Source organism: Panicum virgatum, chromosome 3N (assembly GCF_016808335.1).
Source record: "Panicum virgatum strain AP13 chromosome 3N, P.virgatum_v5, whole genome shotgun sequence".
NCBI lineage: Eukaryota > Viridiplantae > Streptophyta > Magnoliopsida > Poales > Poaceae > Panicum > Panicum virgatum.
This window is the reverse complement of record NC_053147.1, coordinates 26,824,919-26,839,593: the sequence shown is the minus strand read 5'-3', so window position 1 is coordinate 26,839,593 and position 14,675 is coordinate 26,824,919. Positions and strand designations below refer to the sequence as shown.

Here is a 14,675-nt window from a genome sequence, read left to right as displayed (position 1 = left end):
ACGGGTAGTCAAAGCCGGTCAAGACCCCTGCAGAAAGGAGCTTCAAGCTATACAGAGCCAAATTGCGGAAGTGGCCCTACCTGTGGGTTCGTACCTCCCCCAAGGTGGGCCCGGGGGCCACTGTCGGTACCCTGTAGCAGGGATACCCACTCTTACTGCAGCAAGGCAGGACCTGTGTAGTTATCCGTAACTGCGTGGAAAGACGGAGTAGCCAGGTCCCACGGGCCGGGCATTTCCCTCACCAGGCCAACGGCCCCGGACCGTTCTCCGCATGGGGATGGGTCCGGAGACGCCACGTGTCTCTAAGAAAGGGAAGCTCCGAGCTTCCCTCCGAGGCCCAGACCCTCATAGGGGTCCGGGACCTCCTGCGCCCATCCGGACTACCCTCACCGTGTAGGGGTCCGGAACCGCCACGTGTCCCGAAGGCGCGGGATCGTGCGTGGGTCTTCCGCAGGGAGACTCGCCCACCCACCGCATTTAATGTGGTGGACAAGGCGTGCTCTGCCACCGCGGTACGCGAGACAGCCCTTGTCAGGCCTCGCTGAGCACCGCGTATTACCAAGGAGCACAGTGCAGCCGCCTGTGCCGCACCCGCGCAGAGCCCGCCTGCAGCATTAAATGGATACGACAGCACGGCACTTTTCCATCATGTCGCCTACGCCGCAAGCTACACCACCCGCTTAAGCAATGTGGCGGGCGGTGCCACTAGCTATGACAGGCCCGTCCTGACAAGACAACGCCAGGACATGATGGACGAAGGGCTCCGGGAGCAGGCGAGGGAATCCAAGAAGAGAGATCTCCTTTGCCTGCGACGCCATAATGTATGAACAGTACGTTATTTTATACTGCAACGTTGGGCCCACCTGTCGGGGACCCAACAGCTGTGTATGCACCCCCTTGAGATATAAAAGGGAGGCGCTCGCTGTGCACAGAGAGATCCAGACAGACCCAAGCTCTCACAACCTTCTCACTCTCGTGGGAAGGCAATACAACACACAGTGGACGTAGGGTATTACGCTCCGGCGGCCCGAACCACTCTAAATCTTGCTGTGTTCATCGTGTTCTTGGGTGAGATCGATCTAAGACTAGCTAACCCCCGAGTACACACCCTCTGGGCTAGGGCGGGTGCCTTCCGCCACCCGACTGTGGTTTGCAGCACCACGACAGATAGGGAAACGCCCAAAATGAAAGTTGTATATATCTCAAAAAGTTATGAAACTTTGTTGTTGACAACTTTTTTATTTGAATTTATTTAGGGTCTCAAACAAGCAATTTACACTCGGTTTAGTGTAATATATGGGGAAAGAAAATGTAGTGTAAACACAAGTGAGTGTATAGTGTAGTTTTAGAGAAGGTTACAAGTGAGAGGGAAGTCGTGTGTTCGGATCCTGTTGTGTGCATAGTGCGCGAAAAATGCCGCAACTTGCACTTCGACAGAGCAAGTATGTGGCTAGCCGGTGGGGTCTTCTTTGGATTAAATCTTTTTTGTTTCCTATTTTTAAAATCAGCTTTCTAAAAAAACAGGCCGACTTTGATAGTATTAGAGTGTTAGACGTTGACAAGTTTATAAAAGCCTTAGATTCTCACTCATGGTCCATTTTAAATTTGCTAGTCAAACGTTAGCAAGTTTATAAAGCCTTAGATTTTCACTCGTGGTCCATTTGAAAGTTGCTCTTTGATTGCCCAACACATGGTGAGCAAGTCATGTCGGACGACGATCTACTTCACAGCTCCTAAAAGATACTCTATAGAACTCATACCAATTGGTAAAAGAGTAAAATATTCTTGCTCGCTCCTTTCTATCAACCGTATTTACTTTCCTATTAATCTTGATGTTTGGGTTGTTCCAGTGTTGTGGATAGTTAAATGCCACATGTATATATGGGCACGAATTGTGTGGAAAGCTATGCAGTCGATTAAGAAAGCATCATACAATTAGTCGGAAATAGGGCGAGCTCCCCACTGTTCGATGGTTTAATTGGTTCTGATTACCATATTCGCTCTGTTCGCATCAGCCAATCAGTATTATTTTTTCTCATAACAAATTAGCACCAACCACCAACCACCTGCCAGCCAATAGTATATTTCTCCCATTACAAATCAGCATCAGCCACCAGCCACAACTAACCGAACAGAGCGATTGTTGCCATCGGCGGCACGATGAATCTTGCGTAGCACGACAAGCTAAGGTCTAGGAGCTCTGATTATCTCCAGTGCAGGTTCTGCTCTTTAGATTCGCTGTGTGCCAGTTAATTTGACCTACAATTGAAAAGAGAAAAAAATTTAATCAAACATAACAAGGGACCTATCGGCTGATAAAGCTACACGAATTAGCTGATAGAATAACAACAACAAGGTATATAATCTGGTCAGTGAATTAAACGAAGATCAATGAATCTATTGGCTATTTTAGATCAGCAAGAGGAAGGGTTAGATAGTAGCCAATAGACCTTGATTCATGTTGGATAACTTGTGAAATCTAGTAAAAACTCATAGAAAATCGGACCTAACCGAGACAGTCCTGTAAGCAATTACAAGAATTCGATAACTGGTGGGTGAACTAAACAAAACTACAGCAATACACCCGTAGTTAAAGCTTAGTTTGATCTAGTAAAGACGATACTTACGAGCAAATCGGAGGTCTGACCTAACTGATGCAACTCTACTCTCCGAAGAATACGTCCTACTTCTACTCTTACTCCGAGACTTTGGTGTGAGGTAAAAAAAAATGTCGTATTGGTGTATGTGTTCTTTACAACACCCTAAGATCTACTATTTATAACCTTAGCCTAGAAATCCTAACTTAACACTATTTCAACAAACTTGTTCTAAAAGAAATATCTAAATCTACTTTGTTCACAAGATAATTCCAAAAACAATCACGACTCCTAGATCGTTTGATGAGATCATCCTCTCGGCCGAATCATGGCCTATTGCTGGACTGCCTTTGACCAGTCTCTGACCCCACGTCAGCACCATATTTGACTAGACCTTCTCTTTGCTCATGGGACGAACAGGTCGTCGGCCTTTTTGAAAAATCTCCACCAGCTTAATTTTACTTCTAAAATTTTACATACCCCCAATTTTATAATAAAATAATTTTATTCCGAAATCCCACCAAACAATCCCTTGAGCTGAAGTCGGAACAACGCCTCGATTTTCACCACTATGGGCGGTCTTTTCAAATTACATCATTCCCACTTGATTCCACGGCTTGTACCTAAACTCCAAACCGGCATGTACCAATTGATTCAAAACTACTACCAATATCCTTGTCAATGATCACAGAGATTTCTTTCCACAAACTCCACATGGCTGCAGCAGTAAGGATGTTAAACTACCAAAAAAAATTTATTACTCAACCAACAGGTACCAATTGATTCAAAACTACTACCAATATCCTTATCAACGATTCCAGCGATTACTTTGCACATCTATTTTTGCTACCACACAGTCAAAGAAAAGATGCTGGTTGGTCTCCCTATCATTGCAAAACAAGCAAGATTCATCATCTAACTTTTTCCTCTTTCCCAGGTTATCCCTAGTGAGGTTCGTATTTTTTGTCAACAACCATAAGAAGAACTGAACCCTAGGTGATATTTTCAGATCCCAAACATTTTTTTTTTGAGAAAATCTACGGCAACCCTGGGGCTGCCTGAACTTTATTGCATTAAGAAGACAAATTTACAAAGTGATTTACAGAGGGCACAAAAGTCCCAAGGAGAAGGGGATACGAGAAGAGAGAGAGCTATCTACCTTTCTAAGAGCTAAAAAGGAATTACATTTAAACAAGGAAAAAATTACACCAAGATTCTAGTTTCAGCCGATCCACTGGGGATGTACATCTTTTAGACCAAAGAGAGAGATCCTCACTGCAACGCCTAGAGATCATCAGATTGGTTTCATCTTCATGCCGGAAAATCTTTGCGTTTCTACACTTCCAAATATTCCAAAGGACACAAGTGAGGACCGTATTGCAAACCTGGGGATTACTCTCTAGGAGGAGACCTGTCCAAAGCTGATCTCTTCCGAGGGAGGCAGGAAGCGGTGTACATGAACTATCCCTCTAAATACAAAAAAAATGTACATGCTAATCCTTAAGATAAGTTTTTTTTTATAATTCTTAAGATAAGGTTGGGCCATAGCCCATAGCTTGGAGTCCGAGAGATCCACAACAATGATTTTCCTAAAAACTTCAAAGTACCAAGATCATACTTTCAGATCACACGTAGCTACCAATCCGGATCACCTATTTGCTGTGTCCGCCCTCGGGTTTGGTACGCATGCCGTGCGTGCGTTGCGGCTGCCTAGACGAAAACGAAACGAGCAAGAAAAGCCACCCCACAACGACAGGTTTCCGTGACCTCGGTGAAACGCGACCGGAGCCGGGGAGGGACCGAGCGAGTGCAGCGGGGAGCGGTGCGCGAAACCTCTGCCCGCGGGGCCCACGGCGCACTCCGCAGAAGGTAGCGGCGGTCTGCGGAGCGGTCCAGCATCTTCATCAGCCCCGAGGCGCACGGCATCCCACCCGACGCGACCCCCACCCCACCCACACACACACGCTTGCCTCGCCGCCTCGGCTGCCCCCAGTCCCCCACGCACTTAAACCCCGCCACCTGATCAAATCTCCCGTCGACGAACCCAGGAAAATCCCCATTTCCGCCCCGGGCCCGATTCCACATTGCACTAATAAGCATCGAGCAGCATCTCGCGTCCGATCCAGCTCCCCTCTGTTCCGGCTCGCGGCACCGGCGTCGATTGCGCTCGCCGGCCGGCGGGCACCGCCCTAAGGTCGGCGGCGATGGGGAACCGAACGAGGAGCGGGAGGCGCCGCCGTGCCAGCGGCGGCGGCGGGGGGAGCGCGAGCGGGAGCAAGCGCCCGCGGTGGGTAGCGGAGGAGGAGCTGGAGGAGGAGGAGGAGGAGGAGGCGGCGGGGCCGGTGAAAGGGGAGGACGAGGAACTCTGCTTCGTCTGCAAGGACGGCGGCGACCTCCGCCTCTGCGACTACAGGTTCGCCCGCCCGCGGTGCTCCCTCCCCTCTCTATCTCGTTTCGTGACCCCGCGCGCCGCCGCTGGTTACGGAGAGGAGAGGGGGAAGTGGTGTTGGTTGGTGATTACGGAGCCAGCGGGAGTGAGGCTCGAGATAGAGCGCGCGTAGGTAGGGCCGTTGGGGGATGAGCAAAGCCGCATGCTTCGCGGAACTGCGAAATCGGGTGGATGCTTGTATGGCTGTGCGCGCGCTTCGGCATTGCTGCCGCAGGGGCCAGTAGGGGTTAGTGCAGTGTTTCCCTAAGACCCACGCCGTTGATGGAAGGACACGGGTTATGCAAACATCGACCAATCATCATTCCTGTTGCCTGTCGGTTTGTTATTTATCCACCCTGTTTGTAGAATGGTTCTAAGTAGCGGATTAAGGGGTTTAGCGGCTGGACTCTAAAAACAGCTAGTAGCGGGATAAATGAAGCTATAGTGGCAAAATTATGCATGAGTTCAAATAGCTGTACTCTGCCTCAAATAGCTATAGCTGGAGATTTAAGACCTTGGTTTGTAGTGAGTGCTGTAGCTCTAGGCTGGAAACAGAAGTGGCGTTGGCGCCAAGTCTCCTTTTCTTGTGGGGCACGTTGTCACCTTGTCGGTTGCTCACTCGTTGAATTACAGTGACTGTTACGGTGTTATGCCTTGTAAATAGCGAGCTCGTCGAGGTTGTCATATAGTAAAGTTTGGTTGATTGACATTGAATTGGACAATTGATGTTGAATTATCTCTTGGTATCACGCTGTTATTAATTATTCATCTCTAAGGTGGTGAATTACTATGTATCATTGCTGTAGCCCTTTTTCCATGTCCCCGAGATCTTCACCAACTATGTCATCGCTCTTCTTTCTTCCAGGAGCTGCCACAAAGCTTACCATCCTGGTTGTGTGGGGAAAGATGTTGACTTCCTCAAATCGGATGAAGAATTCATTTGTGGTGAGCATTTAGTTGGTCTTTCTTGAATCTTGCTATGAGTGCGCATCATTGTTGTGAAAGTGCATGTGTCTTTCCAGGAACAGACTGGCTTCCTGAAATTCGACAAATCGCTACCTTACTTTTTAATAAAGAAATCATATCGGATTGTACATTGCTTTTTCTTTGTTCTTTTTAGCTACCTCTTCTTACTCTAGGCATCGTATGATTAGGGACAGAAATATCCAGCTCAATATTTGGAAAATGAGTGTTTTTGGGAAACATGAGCGTACAATTTATCTGGCAGCCAACTAATTGGGTGAACACATAAATGAAATAATTGCTTAATAGGCGCAGGATCAAACCTAAAGCTCATAACTGGAAATATACTTCAGTTGTGACTTTTGCTCCTGGTTTCATATGCGTGTTCCGTACTTCTGTAGTTCTGTTCCTAACTAGATTATCAGTTATCCTGAACATTGGCTAAACTAAAATTTGCAGAATGGCATACATGCTTTATTTGCGAAGGACGTTCCCGCTACTATTGCTTCTGCTGTCCACGGCACACCTTCTGCCAAGGTTGTGTGGCACAGGCGGAATTTGTCTCGGTCCTGAGGAAGACAAAGGGGTTCTGCATTGACTGTTTAAGGATGGTCATCATGATTGAGAAGAGTGTTGATGTTGACTCTGATGGGGTAATTACATGCATGACCTCTGTGAAATTTCCTAGTTTTCCCTACTGTCATGCCATATATTGTCCCTTTTTTTACTATTGTTGGTCCTCCCCATTTTGTCATCTGGAAATGTCTGATAATATTATGTACTGGAAGTAATGATTTGATTGCAGCATTAGGAAGTTCCTACAACTGTTGCTAACAGGCCTGTTTCTTACAAGAGTGAAATGCACTTGGGTCTTTCTTCAACTTTTCCCGAATTCTCACCTAGGTCCATAAACTCTCAAATTGACAATATATGTCCTTCAACTTTTGAGTGGTTCGCTCCAAGTGAGAATCGGGGTCCCAGGTCCATAATTGGACCTATATTGAACCAGTTAAAAGTTTAAACCCAGATCCTCACTTTGAGAGTTTATGGACCTGTGTGAGAATGCAGGAGAAGTGCCTTTAAGGACCCCAAGTGCTTCTAACAATATAGTTTCTTCCATTTTATTTTTTGGGGTGAAATTAGTCTAGAGTAATTTAAGCTTTGGCGTTCTCGCTCAATGCAAGCATTTACTTTTTTTCGTTACGTTACCTCTGCCTACTATTGATAGACTCTAGTTTTTTTTTCCCACCTTACGGAGATATCTTATAAGTTTCTATGGTCCGAATAATTTCTTCACTTGTGGTGTTTTGCTTGTCGATATCTTCTGGAGATTACTTATATCCTTCTGCGCTGCAAGTAATATTGTTGGCTTGTGGTTGTAGCCGGTTCCTGTAAATGTTATTTAGCAGGCCTTGTTTCTTTCATATTTCTAAACTTTCCTTTTAGAATTAATCTAGGGTAGCTTAAATTTCGTAGTCTGTCTTTTTGAGTCAAGGCAGTCTATACCATGTAGAATCTATGTTTTTCTCACTCCTCTTGTATGTGCACATATAGTAATGGTAGTAACTCTGCATTTTCTAGGAGAGGGCCGATTTCAATGACAGGGAAACTTATGAATTTCTATTCAAGGAGTATTGGGAAATAGTTAGGGACAAGGAGGGCTTGACTCTGGATAAACTTGAAGCCGCATATGCTATTCTGAAAAGAGGCCAGAACTGCAAACAAGATTCAGATTTAGAAAAACTTCACGTTCACGATGAAGAACACAACTCAGACGATGACTTTGTGGGCAATAGTGATGATGATGGTGAAGAGCTGTCTGCCCGAGGCAAATTAAATGGAACAGCAATGAAAATAAAATCTTTCCTGAAGAAAGGCAAGTCAATGAGGAATGACTTTGTGGGCTGGGCTTCGAAAGAGCTCATTGATTTCCTTTTGTCCATTGGGAAAGATACATCAGAAACTCTAGATCAATATCGTGCTGCTGAAGTGGTGAAGAACTACATTCGACAAAAGGATTTATTGCAAAAGGATAAGAAAAAACTCGTCATATGTGATGACAAGCTCCAGCTTTTGTTCAGGAAATCAAAAGTAAAGTACAACAAGATATATTACTTGTTAGAAAAGCATATTGCTGCAAACATGATATCAGATGATGAAATCCTTGCTAGTTCTGAGGATAACAGTGATTCAGTTATGACAAAGAAAGCTCGTTTTGTGAGCTGTCAGTCCAGTACTCTGAAGCGTACTCCTGAAATAAACAAGAGATGTCTCGCTGCTCTTGTTCGTGATAACATCAATCTAATTTATTTGAGGAGATCATTAGTTATGGACCTACTAAAGGAGCAAGATACATTTGAAAGTAAAGTTGTTGGCTGTTTCGTCAGAATAAAGAATAATCTCAAAGATTGTAGTTTCCAAAAGCATAAAATGTTTTACCGGCTTGGAAAAGTAACAGGTAATGCTTGACTTTTTTGGCACTCTGTGTTTGAGCTTTCGCCATTCTATGCTTAATTTGCCTGCATTATTGCCATTCTTTTAGCAGATGATTAAATCAGCTTCTCATGCGTATGCCCCTTTTATTTTGCTGTGCATTCTTCGTTGTCTTTCTGTGGATTGAATAAAAAATTGTGGTGTATTCCTTATATGTTTCATCCATGCTCCATAGCTTTTAGCATCCAAAAATTTGTTCATTATCTGCTCATCAACGATATGCACAACAGGCATTAGGAAAACCACTGAAGAAGACGAGATGAAAGACACAGCAAATGTTCTTTTATGTATTTTGAACATGCCTGACGTCAACATCTCGGTGTTGTCAGATGAAGATTTTGATGAGGTACGATTTACTGTGCTCTCGTGTGTGCTGACAGGTTTTGATAGCTGCTGTTGAATAGGGGGACAGATTCCTACCTGCACCTTTTTTATAAAAAAAAATATTTGTCAAAAAATGTATGTACTATCAAACTTCAGTTATCATTGTTATTTCTCATTTGAAATGTTAGTTCCTCCCTTGCAATTTCATATTTTTCAATGCATGCATGATGCTATGCAAAACGTTTTATTGTTTATTTTAACAGGAAGAATGTGAAGATCTTCGTTTGCAGGCCCAGAATGAATCCTTTGAAAGGTATACTGTGGTAAGTTACTCGTCTTTCTTGTTTCCTGGCTGTGCAGTGGTAGATGATAACGCCAAGCATTGAGGTTCGTTTGATAGGCACTCTTTGTTGATAGCCAGAAAAAAAAAAGAAAAATATCAATAAACTGCCAGAATGCCTTGTAGACCCAAACAAGTTGGATTAGGCTAGAGATGGAAAACAACAAGAGTCATGTGCCTACTTCTATATAGCGAGATGCCATCTCATTGTTTGGTGCATTTCATTGAATAATAAAAGAGCCACAAGAACCTTTTCCTGTCTGACAGTTGTATCTTTATCGATGAACTGATGATCCAGTATTGCAGTAATTTGATGTTTGGGTACAATATCTGAAGGAATCTGCATTCATATACTTGGACATTGCTCTAATTACGATATCAAGTATTGCATGTTCATAATGCTTACGCCAAATCATGTCATGGATTATTATTTGTATGTGAAGTCTTTTGGTGCTGTATTTGTAAAACTAGCAGCAAACAATACTGGAGAGAATTTTCTCCTGTTTGGGCATATGCTTGTTTCTTTTATTGAGTATTTTGCCTGATTTATGTGTTAAGGTTCTTCTAGTTGTCTTAACTTGTTGGATTCTACAGGGTGATCTTGAGGATAAAGCAAGAAGCTTACGCAGGGACATCATGAGTCATGTAAGTATGCTACAATATCAGATTAACTTTGCTCATTATCTTGTATGTTCTGAAAAATGTTTGCGTTTTGAATTGAGATAAACTTCCATAAACTTCCTTTTCTGTTAAGTCAATAATCACTATTTGCATCTCAATTCTGATTACTTGGTTGCACTAAGATCTGCACTTTTGGTTCTCAGAAATGTTTTCTTATAGATACTCTTTTAATTTCACCTATTATTTGTTTGTTAGAGATTGTAACCGAGTGGCCATTACTCTCTTTCAGTGGATCAATAAAGAACTTCAGAGACTAGATAGATTAATTGACAAGGCGAACGAGAAAGGTTGGAGACAGGAATATCCTTGGTGCATGAGCTCTTTTGATCATGTAGTGATGTTTCTTAATGCGTAATTCAATCTTGTTTCCATGTTTATGACTGTCAATGTACTTTTGACTCACAAGTGAACTTTGTGTTGTACTGTTATATCCTTGACTGCTTATATTTTACGAAGGATGCATACCTGGATAAGAAACGGCTCTTACACAAACCATCTGAACAACAGCGTCTACTTGAAGAGGTCCCACGAGTTATTCCAGAGATGGAAGATAGTAAAGATACTGAGGTTCAAGTTACAACAAGAGACAGGTCTACTAGGAAGAGCACTGTTGCTTTTCAAGGTGACACTCCTGGGAATTGTTGGCCAGGATTTTCTATTATTGCTAATTGTTACTCAGTTGAATCTGTGTCATGTTAAGCTATTCAGAGAAATCTACAGAAATAAATTCTGGATGCACTTGATATTTTCTTTGCATCATCAGTTTTCTCTGCTTTTTGCATCATCAGTTTTCCTTTCTGCTATCTTTTTCTCTCTTTTTTTTGCGTAGATTTGTGATGTTAATTTATATAACTTCTTTACACTAGGGTTGCCTCGTGTAGTGTTCTTTATTTTGAATACAAAGACACTAAAAGTAGGTCATTAGACATCACATTGACCGAAAGGAGTTACTATTTTTTTGGCATTCTCTTGTTTATATCATTGACTTTCTCAGTAACATTTTTTTTAAATGTAAGCAAACATCATTTACCTTTTTGCAGGTACCAATGCAGAAAGCATTGTTTCTTTGAAAAGATGCTCAGAAGAAAAATATAAAGGTTTGCTTATATAATTTGCTTTCAACTGCTTCTAGTGAGAGGCGAACATTGTGATATTTTCTTTTTGGGTAGGTACCAATGGGACACGAGCATCATTTCTGAAGAGCTGCGCTGAAGAAAAAATCAAAGGTTTTGCATTTGCTTATATGATCGGCATTTCTGTTTTGAACTTCTATAGGAGGTTAATCCTTTTGTTTTGGTTCTGATTGGGGGAGAATTCTTTGCTTGAATATTTCTTCAGAAGGAAAATATAAAGGTTTGCTTATATGACATGTGCTAAACTATTTTGAATTGGAGAGGTAAGCACTGAAATTTGTTGTAGGTACTGGCGGGGAGAGAGACCTTTCCTTGAAAAGTTTATCAGAAGAAAAATCTGAAGGTTTGCTTATACAACATACATTTGCTTTGATTCTGTGAAGTTGTGTCCCTTTGATATAAATTTTTAGTTGGTAGTTTGGTACTGGGAAACAGCTCAATAACTCATTGCACCTGTTTATTTATGACCATCAAAGACTTTGGAACTCATCACTAAGGAGCTATTCGTGCCCATCTGGTACTTTTAACAAATTTTGCCATATGATATAGGATGAACTTAGTATGTCCACACGTTTTGCTCATTAATTATAGGAAAAACTGGTTCCATGACATCGAAAGATGGAACTTTTAGAAATATACCACCGAACTGACTTTGTACACTTTAATACCATTGAAAGATCACATCGTTTTGAGTCAGTTCGTTTTAATACCACCGAACTTTTAGAAATGTACCATCGAAATATGCCATTCCATCACGTTTTCCTTCCATAAGTTCATTTTTCCGTCAGATGTGATACAAGCGCTGTTATCTTCTATCTGCAAACATTGCTGGCTTGTTCCTATCCGTCTGTCTCTGGCTGTGCCCTAGTGCACGCCCCCCTGCTGCCCTTGTTCTACAGTCTCCCCCTCCCCCAAATTAAGCAGCTTGGAACTCAAATCAAACCTTTGTGCCAGCAAATGGAGCTTAATCCTACCCAAACCGAGCTTTCAAATCGAGCCACTCAGTTGTCAAATACTCAAATTGAAGCTGCAGGCTGCCCAATCGAGCTGTGCTCCAGCCCAAGCTGAGCTTGTTGATGTCCAAGCGAGTCTTCAACCAAATCGAGCTCGTCGTCGTGCGTCAGCTGTGCCATAGTTGTTCTCAGCAGCTCATAGGTGCAAAAATCTGCGGTGGCCTGTGGCAGAGTCAATTTAGGGTTCGGCTGTGGGTGAAAGCTGAATGGAGCGCAGCAGCCTTTGGCGGAGCTTAGCTGGGGTGTGGCTTTGCGTGGAGGTTTGCCTGGGTGTGACAGACTGTGGTGGAGCCTAACTGTGATGCAGCCACGGGTGGAGAGACTGCCTGGGATGTGGCGGTATGCAGCGAAGCCAGGATGGGGCATGCTGCAGGTGGAGGATGGCTAGGGGCCTGATTGGTTACCTGCAGCACGTCGAACTAGGCCCGTGGGATGCAGGTAGTGCCAGTTTGGTTGCTTGCTTCGGACATCGGGCCAGGCTCACAGCGTGCAAACTCATCCCCGCAGCCAGGCTCTGCGGGAACGTGGGAATCGATCGTTTCTGCTGGGCCTTGTTGGCAGGGTGCAGCGGTGGGCAGCAGGCAGGTAAAAAAAGCAGATGGGAACTGAACAAACAAGCAACCAATCACCATTTCTACGTATCCTTCTTCTGAACGAACAGATAACCAATCAAGACCCTTTGCATGTGGCGAGCCTGGCTGGCTGGTGCGACACAGGCTGGGCTCCTCCAGGCAACCAATCAGACCCTAGGGTGCTCAGTGGTGTGCGGCAAAGCTGAGCTGTGGCTGTGGGTGGAGGCGGGCCTAACCATGGCAGTCTGAATTGCGCTGTGGCGGTGGCCTGCACCGGAGATGCAGAGGACGAACTTGCTAGAACAGAGAACGCAGAAGATGAGTTGGCTGCAACGCAGAAGGCGGAGGGATGGAAAATTTGATGGAGTGGTAAATTTCTTAACAGTTTTCAGTGGTGTTAAAGTATCGAATCAGTTCGGTGGTGTAATTCTAAAACTAGGATCTTTCGATGTCACAACCAATTTTTCCTTAATTATAATGTAGTAAAATCCCTGAGTCATTGATTATGTTTGCTGTCTGTAGGATTTAAAACTGGAGCATGAGGATTGAGCTATCTTGTTCTCACTGTTATTATTGTTTGATGCAGCTACTAACACCTACACTAGTGGTGGTACAGCTGTAATGGATACTCAGAAACAGGACACTGAAGGTTTTATCTTGTTACCTGTCTTTTCACATACTTGATCTGTCTTCTAGCACCCTTTCCGCTGCATGTGTATCTGCCATGGTGCCATTACATTTTCATTCTGAGATATCTGAGTATTTGCATCATCATGCATCCAATAATGTATGTGATATTCCATCTGTTCAAAACCTGGGTGCTAAAGGTTAGCTTATACTACCCTGCATGTCTAAATGTGTAACTTGATTGAGGCATCTTGCTTTGAATTTTGGAGAAATACAAATGCCTGGTTTTCTTGTTTTCACTTTTCATTTTGCGTGATGTAGGTGCTGATGGGGGTGTTGATGGTGATACAGCTGGAGTGAATGTTCAAAGGCGGAGCACCGAAGGTTTGTCTGAAATAATTTTTTGAGGATGGTCTTCTATTACCTTTCTTGCGACGCACACACCATGTTGATCTACCTGACACTCTTCCTTATTCGTACTTCATACAGCCACAAAAGCCAACGCTGCTGGTGATGTACCTGGAACATTTGTTCTAGTGCAGGGTGCTAAAGGTTTGTTCTTACTAGTGTAGTCTGTCGTTTAAACTGGTACTTTTTTGGAGGCAGAGCTATTTTCAGTCACATAAAGTCATAGCTGACTTGCTGGTTACTGCTAGTTTGTTGTCTTGCTGATTGATTTTAGCATGGTATTTCTCTGAAGTTTTAATCCCTCTCCTCTCCTTTCCACTTGTTTCAGCTGCTGATATTATTACAATTGATGACGATGATGATCATCCGTGTGAAAGAAGTGGACAGACAGCAATTGTCGATCTAGAAGCCATCAATGATGTTAGGGATACTCATGATGCGCTACACAAGACAAATGACATATCACATGGAGGCCACGGAAACGTGAAGGTGAAGGGTGGAGCCTCACTGCACAGGCGCTTGTGGCATTACATCGATCCTCAGGGCGACGAGCAAGGGCCTTTTTCAATGGAGCAACTGTACAATTGGTGGAACAAAGGCTTCCTGCCCAATGATTTCAGAGTCTGGAAGACGGGCCAAACTAGCAACATGGCCATCTCGCTCATAGATGCTCTGCAGGCGATCAATGAGGCGGTGCCAAATACCGGGCCCCATGTTGTAGATGATTAGATGTACTTATGGGTATATCGCGGAAAGGGGGATAGGTCTTCTTAGTTGTAAATAGATGTAGTCTTTTGTAAGATATTAAACCCTACCCCCATCCCTGCCCCCACCAATCAAAAAACCCAGTCACCGAGCAAAACCGATGCTTTGCCTGGACCTGCCAAGGTGTGGCCTAATTTGGACTGTAAGCTGCCTCACCCTTTGGCCTAGATGTATTTTGTGCCCGGAAATTGCTTTAGATGTCTGCTTGGCATTGGCATAAAGCAGTTGCGATCAGATACCATGGGTTTATGTACCGACAATGCTCTGCGCGGTGGTTTTGATGGGAAAACATGCTTTGGTGGAACAAATAAATGTCAGAATGATCTGGTAC

At 43.7% G+C, this 14,675-nt stretch overlaps 1 protein-coding gene across 2 annotated transcripts; it reads left to right on the top strand.

Annotated features, from left to right (window-relative positions):
• The first annotated feature begins 4,545 nt into the window (after nucleotides 1–4,545).
• Nucleotides 4,546–14,656, top strand: LOC120665427 (zinc finger CCCH domain-containing protein 19-like). Of its 2 annotated transcripts, XM_039944994.1 has the most exons (17): nucleotides 4,546–5,010; nucleotides 5,891–5,970; nucleotides 6,448–6,641; nucleotides 7,570–8,446; nucleotides 8,712–8,827; nucleotides 9,069–9,128; nucleotides 9,740–9,790; nucleotides 10,056–10,126; nucleotides 10,279–10,448; nucleotides 10,867–10,923; nucleotides 10,996–11,052; nucleotides 11,165–11,179; nucleotides 11,246–11,302; nucleotides 13,131–13,193; nucleotides 13,493–13,555; nucleotides 13,661–13,723; nucleotides 13,908–14,656. In XM_039944994.1, the coding sequence occupies exons 1-17, from the start codon at nucleotides 4,802–4,804 to the stop codon at nucleotides 14,306–14,308; spliced, it is 2,604 nt and encodes an 867-aa protein (XP_039800928.1). In that variant the 5' UTR covers nucleotides 4,546–4,801; the 3' UTR covers nucleotides 14,309–14,656. The 2 variants fall into 2 exon arrangements, with proteins under 2 accessions (XP_039800928.1, XP_039800929.1); XM_039944995.1 differs by lacking the exon at nucleotides 11,165–11,179.
• Nucleotides 14,657–14,675: the final 19 nt, after the last annotated feature.